Raw genomic sequence first — 12,835 nt, 5'->3', positions numbered from 1 at the left:
GGTCACCAGGTGCCAAGGAAGTTCCATAGGAACAGCAGTAAGAACTACTGGGATGCCCCTTTCCAGCCTGAAGCCAGCCCCTCTGCCCAGTCTCAGTAATTTCCCTGGCTATCCCTCCACGCCCCACATTCACAGGATGCTTTCCTCCAGTCCCCAGATGTTACCAGGGAATTTACTAATTTCCAGTGTGTGCAGACACCTACTGGACATTACATATTATGTTGTTACAAAGTACATTATGATCACATGATCAGTTCTGGACACCTCATTAGCATAGGGAAGTTAACAAATTTCAGGGAGTTCAAATAATCAGCTTTTTTCTTTCTTTCATAAAGTACTAAAACTTTGTTTACCTATCATTTATTTTCTGATATAAAAGAAGACAAATAACTTATTTGAAATTGTTTACTTACCCCATCCTATCACAATACATCTTTGCAGCAGTAGGCTTTCAGAAAGCACAGCAGTCGCCAATAATGTGTGGAGATAAATTCCTTCAACTAAAAGCCAAAAACAATTTGCACCAACAAAGTAATGCAAGAAAAACTGGGAAGTCCTGCAAATGGTTAAAATCTGCAGAAATAAGACATCGGGAAGTATTTAATAATAGTAATTAATTACACATTGTAGTACTGTAAAATCTCTGAAAAAATACTGTTGCTCTTATGTCATAGTTTATATTATTTAAAAATTAACAATTATAATAAATATTTGGTTCAGTCAGACACCCTTCTGCAGCTTTAACTGGGTTGCTGCACTTCCATGATGAGGTCCCAGCTGTGTGAACATTGGGAATAGATGCAAACCTGTGATGTCATCCACAGCCAAAACCAGCTAATCAGAATATATATTTGTCTCCAACATGCTAAAAAACAGTGTGTGAGTGTGTGTGTTTGTGTTAAAAACGCTGTGTGTGTGTGTGTGTAATTCCAAAAAAACAACCAAGCGCCTCATGTGGGCCAGGCATGCTGTGGGGATTCACACACACACACACACACCATGATTTCTTAGAAGAAGACGCCGCATGACTAACAGGAAGCTTGGGGAGGGACTGGACCTCTCTGTCCTTGTCTATGAAGAAATGTAGGGAAATCTCCTTCCACTGCTCTAGCATTAGTGCAGCTCTGCCATTTCTAGTGCAACCTTTGAGAGTGTTTATTCTTTTAGGATGATTCCTAAGTAGGTTCTTTGAAACTTATTGATGGACCCTAATACCAAGATAGGGGGAACTCCAGGAGAAGTCCATACAAGGAGCAGCCATATTATCTGATTAAGGAGCTCTTGCATGAGCTGAGTAGATTGTAGGGAGGGAACCTATTGGTTTTCAGGCTCTTTGCACAGGTACTATGGAAGAGAACGGTTTGGAAGAGTCATCTGAGGGAAGGGATCGGAAGGAGACCCCATTGACCAGAAGGCATGGGATGCATTGTCCTAGGGATGGGGGTTCAATGACCACCACTCCCAAGAGGAGGAGATGGGTGGTAGTGAACTCCCACCTAAGGGTCCTCCATCTACCATCTAGGCGGAGTCATCTATCTGCCATCCAGACTGGGAAATTCGAGAAGGGTGCTGTTTGCCTGGAGCTAGAACTCAGGATGTGATGGACTGTCTGCCGAGACTGATCAAGCCCTCGGACCGCTACCCCTTCCTGCTTCTCCAGATGGGCACCAATGACCTTGAGTGGGTCACTGAAGACTCTGGGAAGAAGGATAAAGGAGTTTGAGGTGCAAGTTGAGTTCTCGTCCATCCTCCTTGTTGAAGGAAAAGGCCCAGGTAGGGACCATCGAATTCTGGAGGTAAATGCGTGGTTATGCAGGTGGTGTTGGAGAGAGGGCTTTGGATTCTTTGACCATGGGCTGTTGTTCCAGGAAAAAGGATTGCTAGGAAGAGATAGGATCCACCTAATGAAGAGAGGGAAGAGTATCCTTGCAGGCAGACTTGCTAACCTAGTGAGGAGGGCTTTAAACTAGGTTCTCTGGGAGATGGAGACCTAAGCTTTGAGGTAAGTGGGGAAGTGAGATACTGGGAGGAAACACAAGGAGGCTGCCTGATTCATACTGAGAAAGCAGGGCAATCGGCTAGCAGAGCAATCGGCTAGTTATCTTAGGTGCCTGGACACAAACTCAAGAAGCCTGGGAAAGAAGCAGGAAGAATTGGAAGTCCTGGCACAGTCAAGGAACTATGATGTGATTGTAATAACAGAGACTTGGTGGGGTAACTCACATGACTGGAGCATTGTCATGGAAGGGTATAAACTGTTCAGGAAGGACCGGCGGGGGAGAAAAGGTGGAGGAGTTGTACTGTATGTAAGAGAGCAGCTGATTGCTCAGAGCTCCAGTATGAAACTGGAGAAAAGCTTGTTGAGAGTCTTTGGGCTAAGTTTAGAGGCAAGAGCAACAAGGGTGATGTCGTGGTGGGCATCTGCTATAGACCAACAGACCAGGAGGATGAGGTAGACGAGGCTTTCTTCAGACAACTAATAGAAGTTTCCAGATCACAGACCCTGGTTCTCAGGGAGGACTTTAATCACCCTGACATCTGCTGGGGGAGCAATACAGCAGTGCACAGACAATCCAGGAAGTTTTTGGAGAGTGTTGGGGACAACCTCCTGGTGCAAGTGCTGGAGGAACCAACTAGGGGCTGTGCTCCTATTGACCTGCTGCTCACAAACAGGGAAGAATTGGTAGGGGAAGTAGAAGTGGGTGGCAACCTGGGCAGCAGTGACCATGAGATGGTTGAGTTCAGGAACCTGACAAAAGGAAGAAAGGAGAGCAGCAAAATATAGACCCTGGACTTCAGAAAAGCAGACTTTGACTCCCCCAGGGAACTGATGGGTAGGATCCCCTGAGAGGCTAATATGATGGGGAAAGGAGTCCAGGACAGCTGTCTTTATTTTAAAGAAGCCTTATTGAGGGTGCAGGAACAAACCATACCGATGTGCAGAAAGAATAGGAAATATGGCAGGCGGCCAGCTTGGCTTAACAGAGAAATCTTCAGTGAGCTTAAACACAAAAAGGAAGTTTACAAGTGGAAACCTGGACAGATGACTAGGGAGGAGTATAAAAATATTGCTCAAGCATGCAGGGGTGTAATCAGGAAGGCCAAAGCACAATTGGAGTTGCAGCTAGCAAGGGATGTGAAGGGTAACATGAAGGATTTCTACAGGTATGTTAGCAACAAGAAAGTCAGGGAAAATATGAGACCCATACTGAATGGGGGAGGCAACCTCGTGACAGATGATATCGAAAAAGCTGAAGTACTCAATGCTTTTTTGGCCTCAGTCTTCACAGACAAGGTCAGCTCCCAGACTACTGCACTGGGCAGCACAGTATGGGGAGAAGGTGAGAAGACCTCAGTGGTAAAAGAACAGGTTAAGGACTATTTAGAAAAGCTGGACATGCACAAGTCCATGGGGCCGGAGGCAATGCATCCGAGGATGCTGAGGGAGTTGGCTGATGTGATTGCAAAGCCATTGGCTATTATCTTTGAAAACTCGTGGTGATCGGGGGAGGTCCCAGATGATTGGAAAAAGGCAAATATAGTGCCCATCTTTAAAAATGGGAAGAAGGAGAATCCAGGGAACTACAGACCAATCACCCTCACCTCAGTCCCCAGGAAAATCATGGAGGACATCCTCAAGGAATCCATTTTGAAGCACTTGGAGGAGAGGAAGGTGATCAGGAACAGTCAACATGGATTCACCAAGGGCAAGTCATGATATACTTTGACTTTAGAAAAGCTTTTGATACCGTCTCCCACAGTATTCTTGCCAGCAAGTTAAAGAAGTATGGATTGGATGAATGGACTATAAGGGGGATAGAAAGCTGGCTAGATCGTCAGGCTCAACATGTAGTGATCAACGGCGTAATGTCTAGTTGGCAGCCGATATCAAGCGGAGTTCCCCAGGGGTCGGTCCTGGGGCCGATTTTGTTCAACATCTTCATTAATGATCCGATGATGGGATGGATTGCAGCTTCAGCAAGTTTGCAGATGACACTAATCTGGGGGGAGAGGTAGATATGCTGGAGGATAGGGATAGGGTCCAGAGGGACCTAGACAAATTGGAGGATTGGGCCAAAAGAAATCTGATGAGGTTTAACAAGAACAAGTGCAGAGTCCTGCACTTAGGATGGAAGAATCCCATACACTGCTACAGGCTGGGGACCGACCGGCTAAGCAGCAGTTCTGCAGAAAAGGACCTGTGGATTACACTGGACAAGAAGCTGGATATGAGTCAACAGTGTGCCCTTGTTGCCAGGAAGGCTAACAACATATTGGGCTGCATTAGTACGAGCATTGCCAGGATATCAAGGGAAGTGATTATTCCCCTCTACTTGGCACTGGTGAGGACACATCTGGAGTATTGCATCCAGTTTTGGGCCCCCCACTACAGAAAGGATGTGGACAAATTGGAGAGAGTCTAGCAGAGGGCAATGAAAATGATTAGAGGGCTGGGGCACATGTCTTATGAAGAGAGGCTGAGGAACTGGGCTTATTTAGTCTGCAAAAAAGAAGAGTGTGTTTGGGGGGGATTTGATAGCAGCCTTCAACTACCTGAATGGGAGTTCCAAAGCGGATGGAGCTAGGCTGTTCTCAGTGGTGGCAGATAACAGAACAATTAGCAATGGTCTCAAGTTGCAGTGGGGGAGGTCTAGGTTGGATATTAGGAAAACCTATTTCACTAGGAGGGAGGTGAAGCACTGGAATGGGTTACCTAGGGAGGTGGTGGAATCTCCATCCTTAGAGGTTTTTAAGGTCAGGCTTGACAAAGCCCTGGCTGGGATGATTTAGTTGGGGTTGGTCCTGCTTTGAGCAGGGGGTTGGACTAGATGACCTCCTGAGGTCTCTTCCAACCCTAATCTTCTATGATCACCACAGAAAGAAACACGCACTACTAGAGGTATCCAATTGCTATCAGGTACTCAGCATGGCAGCTGCAGGAAACATCTCCGCAGATTCAGCTGGGAAAAAGCAAGAGAGAACAGCACATGACATATCTGAGGATAGCTGCTCAGCCCACTCTATGACTAGTGAGGAGAGCATTACATTGATGACAAAAGGGGCTGATGCTAGGGAATGAGTAAGTAATTAAAAAGTATGTGGGACACAAATGAACTCTTGGTATACACCCATTATCAATTGGAGATGGTAATATGGTCAATAATGATGCACAAAAGGCAGATGTGTTCAATAAATGGTTCTGTTCTGTATTTGAAAAGAAGCTGGATGACGTATTCAGATCTCACAGTGATAATGGAATACTTTATATTCCAACAGTAACTAAGGAGTAAAACAGTGTATACTAAATTTAACATTTCTAAATCTGCAAGACTGGGCAATTTGTATGCAAGAGTTTTAAATAATTGACAGAGGAGCTCTGTGAACTAATGATGCTGATTTTTAACATGTCTTTTAATATTGAGAAAGTTTTAGAGACTGGAAAATAAGCCAATGTGCCAGTATTGGAAAAGGGTAAACAGGATGACCTGGGTAACTATAGGTCAATTAGTTTGACATTGATCCTGGGCAACATCATAGCATTGCTGGTGAAGGATGCAGTCAGTACTGAATTAAAACATGGCAACACAATTAATGCTGCTCCACATTCTTTTTTTTTTTTTAGAAAAGATGTTTTGCCCAACAAACTTGACATTTTTTAATGAAATGACAAGTTTGATTGATAAAGGTAACTGTTTTGTTACCTTAAAATAGGAAAGGGAAAAGAAAAGAGCTACCAGAATGTTTTAAAAACCTACCTTACAGTGAGACACTTGAAAGTTCAGTCTATTTAGCTTATCAAAGAGGTTAGCAGGTGATTTGATGACAATCTGTAAGTACCTATGTGAAGAAGAGATTTCTCATAGTAGAGGGCTCTTTGATCTAGCACACAAAGGCAGAACAAGATCCAGGGTCTGGAAGATGAAAATAAATAAGTTCAAACTGGAAATAAGCCAAAAATATTTAACTGAGAGGGTAATTTACCATTGGAACAACTTAGATAGAGATGTGATGGATTCTTCATCACTTGATATCTTTATATCAAGATTGGATGTCTGTCTAAGGTTTGCTCTAGCTCTGTCAGAAGTTATAGGCTTGATACAGGTATGACAGAATGAAATTTATGTCCTATGTTCTGCAAGAAGTCAGACTAGATGATTATAACAGTCTTTTCTGGTCTGAAAACTATGAATTTATGAATAATATAATCAATTCAATAGCGGTGTTATTTTTAATAATAATCAGTTTATTTTATACTGAGTTTTTAAATTTTTCACTGTATTGACATTGCATAATAATTTTATAGAAGTTGGAAGAGGAAGCTAGAAGTTTTGTTAGCTGTTTAGGGAACAGTTGGAGCTTTTCCTAGAGAGGTGTGGGATGCAGCTTGGGGTTGTGGGAGAACCACACTAATAGGATTTTTCTGCTAAAAAAATCAGAGTTGAAATAGTTATAAGTGTTGGTTATAAGTGAAATAGTTGTAAGTTATAAGTGAAATAATTGTAAGTGTTATAAATGCCACTGCTGGGATGAGTGAGGCAGTTCACACCTCTCCAGGACATTGTTCTGCAGGCTCAGGAGGGGAACACTTGATTGATTGGTTACCCTCAGTTTTCAAAAAAATGTCTGCCACCATAAGGACTAGTAACATAATGTAATTGTCCTCACTGCATTCACTGTCTTGTGCTTTCTTATGATTTCCATTTTCCAGTCTCTTTTCTGAACATCTTCCCGAATGCTGAGGCCACATGCTTCAGTGTCATCATCACGCCAGGTTCTAGAGCAGAATTCTGATGTGTACACTCTGGTTCATTGTCTTCTCCCTATCCTTGCCATCTGGGAATCCCAAGTAATCATTCTGTGGAGGATTCCTGTGACATGATTTGCATCTACAGCAGTGAAGGTAAGGTGCATATTCATTGCAATGTACCAGAATTGCACCACCACGACCCGTGACTCTCAGAGCTGCTGCACCCTTCTTTCCTGGCATCACAGTGCCTCAATTTACAGCATTGTACCAGCATATCCTTGGACTAATTTTCCTTATGTCAATCTGGAGCACAAATAGATCTTCTCTGGTATCATTCCTTTTGATGAAACCATTGCACAACTTCCAAGACTTTTGTTTGTTGGTTGATATTGAAGGATGGTTACTAATTTTGAGGGTACGGCTACACTAGTGAGTTTACAGTGGCACAGGTCTCTAATGTAAGCTCTTCTCCAGTCCCTGTGAGCAGCAGTAGCTATGTCAGCGGGAGAAGCTCTCCTGCCAACATAGTGTTGTCCACACCAGTGCTTATGTCGGTGTAACTTACGTTATGCCGACATACGCTGTAGTGTAGACATAGCCTGAAGGATGTACTGATCATGGGCACAACCACTGAGGGGAGCCATGTCCCTCCTGACAATTTGCTCCCTCCAGTGATGATCCCCCCACCCTGGCTAAATGTCTCATCCAACCAGCAGTGGGGAGTGAGAGGGGATAGAATAGAGCAGGGATCCGGCTCTTTATCAGGAAAGCAGGGAACCAGATAGTTGTTCTCAGGAGGTGAGGAGGGGAAGATGGGAGTGCAGCGGCTCAAGCTGCTGCTGTTTCCCCACAAGCCCACTTATCCTTTAAGAAGAAAAAAGGGGGGATGAGGGAGCAGAGGGTAGGAGCCACGCTGTATTTCCAAGAGGGGAGCAAGTGAGGAGCGCAGTAGCTGAGTGTAGGAGGAGCTGAAACTAGAAGCCCAAAGCCTTCTGTTGTCAGTTGTTGGCTGTGTGTGTGTTCTCTCTGTGTGTTGCACTGGCTCTGGCCAGGTAGTCGGCCTGGCAGACCTCAATCGAACTGCCCAAGAAGACAACACACTCGGTTCAGTGGTGAAGGCGCTTGGCCAGGTTTATTGTCAACGAAGCACAGTAATAGCACCCTATAGATTCTACAGGGATAATAAGACTTGTCTGCCCATTATAATGGACCAGCTCAGTAAGCGGTGTGACTTTTTGCTTGCCCCTCAGTCAGACAAAGGGTTAAGGGCAAGTCTACATTATAGCACTACATTGGCGCAGCTGCACCGATGCAGCTGCACTGCTGTAGCACATCTGGTGAAGACGCGCTATGCCAATGGGAGAGCTCTCTCCTATTGGCATAATTACTCCACCTTGGCGAGAATTGGAAGCTATGTCAGCGGGAGAGCATCTCCTTCCAACATAGCGCCGGTGTGGACAGCACAAAATTTGTGTCACTTTTTCACACCCCTAAAGTTAGATCAACTTAAGCAGTAGTGTAGACCTGCCCTAAGACAAGGCATCCCGACATTTATAGATTGAGACAAACAACTTATATATCAGGGGTCGGCAACGTTCGGCACGCGGCTCACCAGGGTAAGCATCCTGGCGGGCCGGGCCAGTTTATTTACCTGCTGACGCAGCAGGTTCGGCCGATCGCGGCCCCCACTGGCCGCGGTTCACCGTCCCGGGCCAATGGGGGTGGCGAGAAACGGCGCGGGTGAGCGATGTGCTGGCCGTGGCTTCTTGCCGCCCCCACTGGCCCGGGACGGTGAACCGCAGCCAGTGGGGGCCGCGATCGGCCGAACCTGCCGCGTCAGCAGGTAAATAAACTGGCCCGGCCCGCCAGGATGCTTACCCTGGCGAGCCGCGTGCCGAACGTTGCCGACCCCTGTTATATATCATCTTACTTGTTCCAAGACATATTTGTTACCTCCACTTGTAACTTTCTCTTGATGCTTCAGACAAAACTTCCCTTTCATTACCTGTCTTTGTAGTTTTACACCTGATGTTTCAGACAAAACATCATGATTTATCACTTCTGTCAAACCATCTTATCATGTGGTAGGTTGGCGTGTTTTCTCTTAGCCTGCCGAAATGTATTTACATATTCAGTGTGTTTTAGCAACGCTAGCAATATCGGTGCCAAGTTCATATACCAGACAGTGAACTTGCAGGCAAGTATCTGCTTTTGACAGGGCCTGACTTTTGCTTATAGCATAATTTTTTGCTGACTTTGGTTCAGACCTCGGGCCTTGCACCAGGCCCCCATGCTCCAGGCTTTCTCTTCCTACTACACTTTCTTCTACCCAGGAGAGAGATACCAATTGATTTGAGTGAAGGAGACTTCACAGCAATTTTATTTGATTGGGAGGGAGATAAGGAGGTGCTGGAAGGCTGGCAATCCAGTGAAGGCACAGTTAAGATTGCGGTCTGTGATGTATGGTAGTTGTGGTTGTCATGATGTCTAGAAACAATATCTCTAGGTTTCCACATAGTTTGAGTTCCAGCTTTGTCTCTGTTCTTTACCAGGCAGCACACTCAGTCGGGTGCAAAGTATAGCACACAGATATATAGTAACTGAAAAATATACTTGCCAGTACAAATACCATTATAGTGGTAGTTTACTTTTGGGCAGCAATAAGGTCTATGGGTATGGGAGTTGAGGGTATGTACCTCTAGGTCTGGTCTACATTAAAAAAAATACCCCTAAAATAGTTAGATTGATAAAAGCATAGTTTGCATGTAGTTATACCAGTAAAAAGTTACTTATAATGTTATAGCTTATTTTGCCTCCTGAACCAGAATAAACTACTTAAGAATAAGCACTTTTATACTGGTATAACTGTGTCTGTACTGGGACAGGGAAAGGTTTGATTATTTAACTAGACTGGTATAGAATTGGCAAAACCTTCTAGTGTAGACAGGCTCTTACACTGTTAATTTTTCATTTCTTTCTTTGTGTGGTTTCATATCTATCATAGAATATCAGGGTTGGAACGGACCTCAGGAGGTCATCTAGTCCAACCCCCTGCTCAAAGCAGGACCAATTCCCAACTAAATCATCCCAGCCAGGGCTTTGTCAAGCCTGACCTTAAAAACCTCTAAGGAAGGAGATTCCACCACCTCCCTAGGTAACCCATTCCAGTGCTTCACCACCCTCCTAGTGAAAAAGTTTTTCCTAATATCCAATATTCTAATATCTATCTATCTATCTATCTATCTATCTATCTATCTATCTATCTATCTATCTATCATATCTAGTTCAAACAGGGATTGTTTGAGAGAAGTTCTATGCAGGTCAAACTAGATGATCAAAATGGTCCCTTCTGGCCTTAGAATTTATGAATATGTTATTTGACAGGCAATCTCAACTGTTGTACAACAAAGCTTTTTGAATGTATAAGTATTGTATATATAAGTATATTATATACTGGGATGATTTAGTTGGGAATTGGTCCTGCTTTGAGCAGGGGGTTGGACTAGATGACCTCCTGAGGTCCCTTCCAACCCTGATATTCTGTGATTCTATGATTCTATGATAAGTGCTGTGTAAATACAAAGAATGCCATATACAAGCAAGTAGAAATATACAGTTTTGCTCCTAATATTGTAGGTTTAATAAAATTGTTGTTATGCATTATTCAAGGTCTCTAGATGACAACTATCAACACTATTAACCAGCACAGTGTGCTTACTATAAATTTTTCTTATGATCATATCTAAATCAAATAAAAATCAATTCTGATCCAGAATTTTACCCTAATTCTCCATGAACGCTATTTCCTGCAAAATTTCAAAATCTAAAACCTGTTTTCCTAAGGGAAACTGTTTTGCAACTTTAACTTTTGCAGCACAAATTATACTATTAACAATGAACTAAACTAGAATTACCTCAGAACTGAAGTAGGAAATCCATCCAGTTTCGTTATTTGGTCTTTTTGAATAAGTATCATGGTATATGATATCTTTTATAAGAACTGCTGTGGCTCGCAGTATAAAGGAAGCAAATAAATTTATATGGATGTAGTTTCTAGTGCAGTGAAGTTTTCTGTGGAAGTACAAAAAGAAATGTCCCCTTTTATGAATCCTTTAGAATAAATTTCATTATGAACAATATCATTGTATTCATATTATTGCCATCAACAGATATTGCTCAAGAATTACATTTGCATAGTAAATGTGTATAGTTACATCTGACATGGAATTATAAGCTCAGTTACTTGAAAAAAGAATCCATATGTTGTTAAATTCCAGAATACAAGACATGTTCTAGTAATGTTGGTTGGCACTAACCTGAGGAGCAGAAGTGTAAGTAGAGCTAATACAAGGGAAATGAGAGACAAGCAGTATCCAACGGTGTACAGTAACTGTAGGGTGGAAAGTAACATGTGTTCTTCTTCCTAATCATAGGAACAACAGAGAAAAATAAATAAGTCGCACAAGTGTGGGAGTCAGCCTGTCCCAGCAGATAGGGCACTGGACTAGGAGTTAAGACATCAGGGTTCTATATTTGTCCTACCCAGCTGTGTGTCCTTGGGAGAGTCACTTAACTGCTCCAAACTTCAGTTTTCCCATCTGTAAATGACCCTCCTCAGTAACACCTGTGAGATCAACAGGTGGGAACCACTATGGAAAGCCAGATATAATTAGCAGGTTTTAAATTTTGAAATAATTTAATATTTGGAATAGGCACATAGGATCTAATTTTGAAAATTTTGTATGCACTACTGTGAGCCTAATTTCTGCCAACAGCCACCATGATTACATATGCAAATTGGGCTCAAGGGTATGAAGATAGCCAAATAAATTCATAACTACTAATGCTGGGCAGAAATTTTTCATTAAAACAGTTTTCTATCCAAAAATGCCATTCTGTTTAAACTAAAATTGTTCATGAAATCACAGCAATTTTGATGATAATTCCTGTGTAAATTTTTTTAAATGTCTCCTGTTCATGTTATGAGGAAACAGTTTGAAGACTTTGAAGAAGAAAAGAAGATAAGCACTCAGTGTACTAATTAGAGCAGCAAGCTTCTTTCAATATCTTAGAAATATGATTGCAAGATAACACAAACATAATAAAAGTAATTAAAAATGGGGAAAAAATCATTTTGAATCTAAATTTTGAAATTTCCAAAACTTTTCCCCCAGAATTTCCATTTTGTAGAATAATTCTAAATATTTGTTTTGCTCTGATTCAGAATGAAACACATTTTGAAGTGTTGAAATTTCCTGTGAAACAGAAATTCTGAGTTTCAACCAGCTCTAATTACTCATTTGAAATTACCTAAATTCTACATGAAGCACAATAACCATTTGTGCAAAATGGGCGAACAATTGAACATTCATTTTTGGGTGGGCAGTTTTGAAAATCAGGTCTATCATGTGCAGTCATTTTCAGCACCACTTACATAGGTTTTGTTTCTAAACTCAAGATGAAAATAAGGATGAATTAAAAGGAGAAATTAATGTGTGAGCACGTCAAGTGATATGGAACAGGACATCTGAGCAGAAACCAGTGAGCACCAATTTTCTTTTAACATTTTATTTCTTTCGTGCCTGTTTCTGATGCATTTGGTAATTATTGGAGATGCTCAATAAATTACACCAAACTCCTAAGGTGCCAGTAGTGTTACAGGTCTACTGCAACTCAGAGGCAAGTGGTGCAGTGCTTTGGCAGCCAGGTGTTGTGGGCATTAGCCCTGGTGGATCACAGTAACCACTCAGACACATGGTAAGTGAAAGGCTATTTTATTAGGGTTGGCAGGAAAGGGGAAATACCTCAGGTACAGAGGCTTAAATGGTTACACTCCAAATTGAGCAATAGTGGTAAATGTTTGGGTCCCTGGGACAGTCCAACTGAGAGTCAGGATTCTTCAGGCCTAGTGGCTGGGGTACTCTCTCCAGTCCAGTCTTTATTCAAGTAAAAAGAAGCTTGAGGTTTTCCAAGACAGGCTGTTATTGTCTCTGATTGGGGCTGCTCTGCATTGGCTCTCCACCCAGCCCTTGCGCTGTTCCCCCATAAGTCCCACACAGACCCACACCCATCTGTCACATCCAGCAG

The 12,835-nt window shown here is 42.7% G+C and overlaps 1 protein-coding gene across 1 annotated transcript in view; it reads right to left on the bottom strand.

The window, feature by feature from the left end:
* GLP2R (glucagon like peptide 2 receptor) overlaps nt 1–12,835 on the bottom strand; it is a 121,223-nt gene that overhangs the window by 64,593 nt on the left and 43,795 nt on the right. Inside the window, exons 5-7 of the mRNA XM_065416110.1 lie at nt 11,065–11,171; nt 10,663–10,819; nt 414–573 (exon numbers count right to left, since the gene is read on the bottom strand). Coding sequence (XP_065272182.1) covers nt 414–573; nt 10,663–10,819; nt 11,065–11,171 — 424 coding nt within the window. The remainder of the gene's footprint in view (nt 1–413; nt 574–10,662; nt 10,820–11,064; nt 11,172–12,835) is intronic.

The sequence above is a fragment of the Emys orbicularis genome, chromosome 13 (assembly GCF_028017835.1).
Source record: "Emys orbicularis isolate rEmyOrb1 chromosome 13, rEmyOrb1.hap1, whole genome shotgun sequence".
NCBI lineage: Eukaryota > Metazoa > Chordata > Testudines > Emydidae > Emys > Emys orbicularis.
Note: the sequence above shows the minus strand (reverse complement) of the source record. Positions and strands in the feature narration are given on the sequence as shown.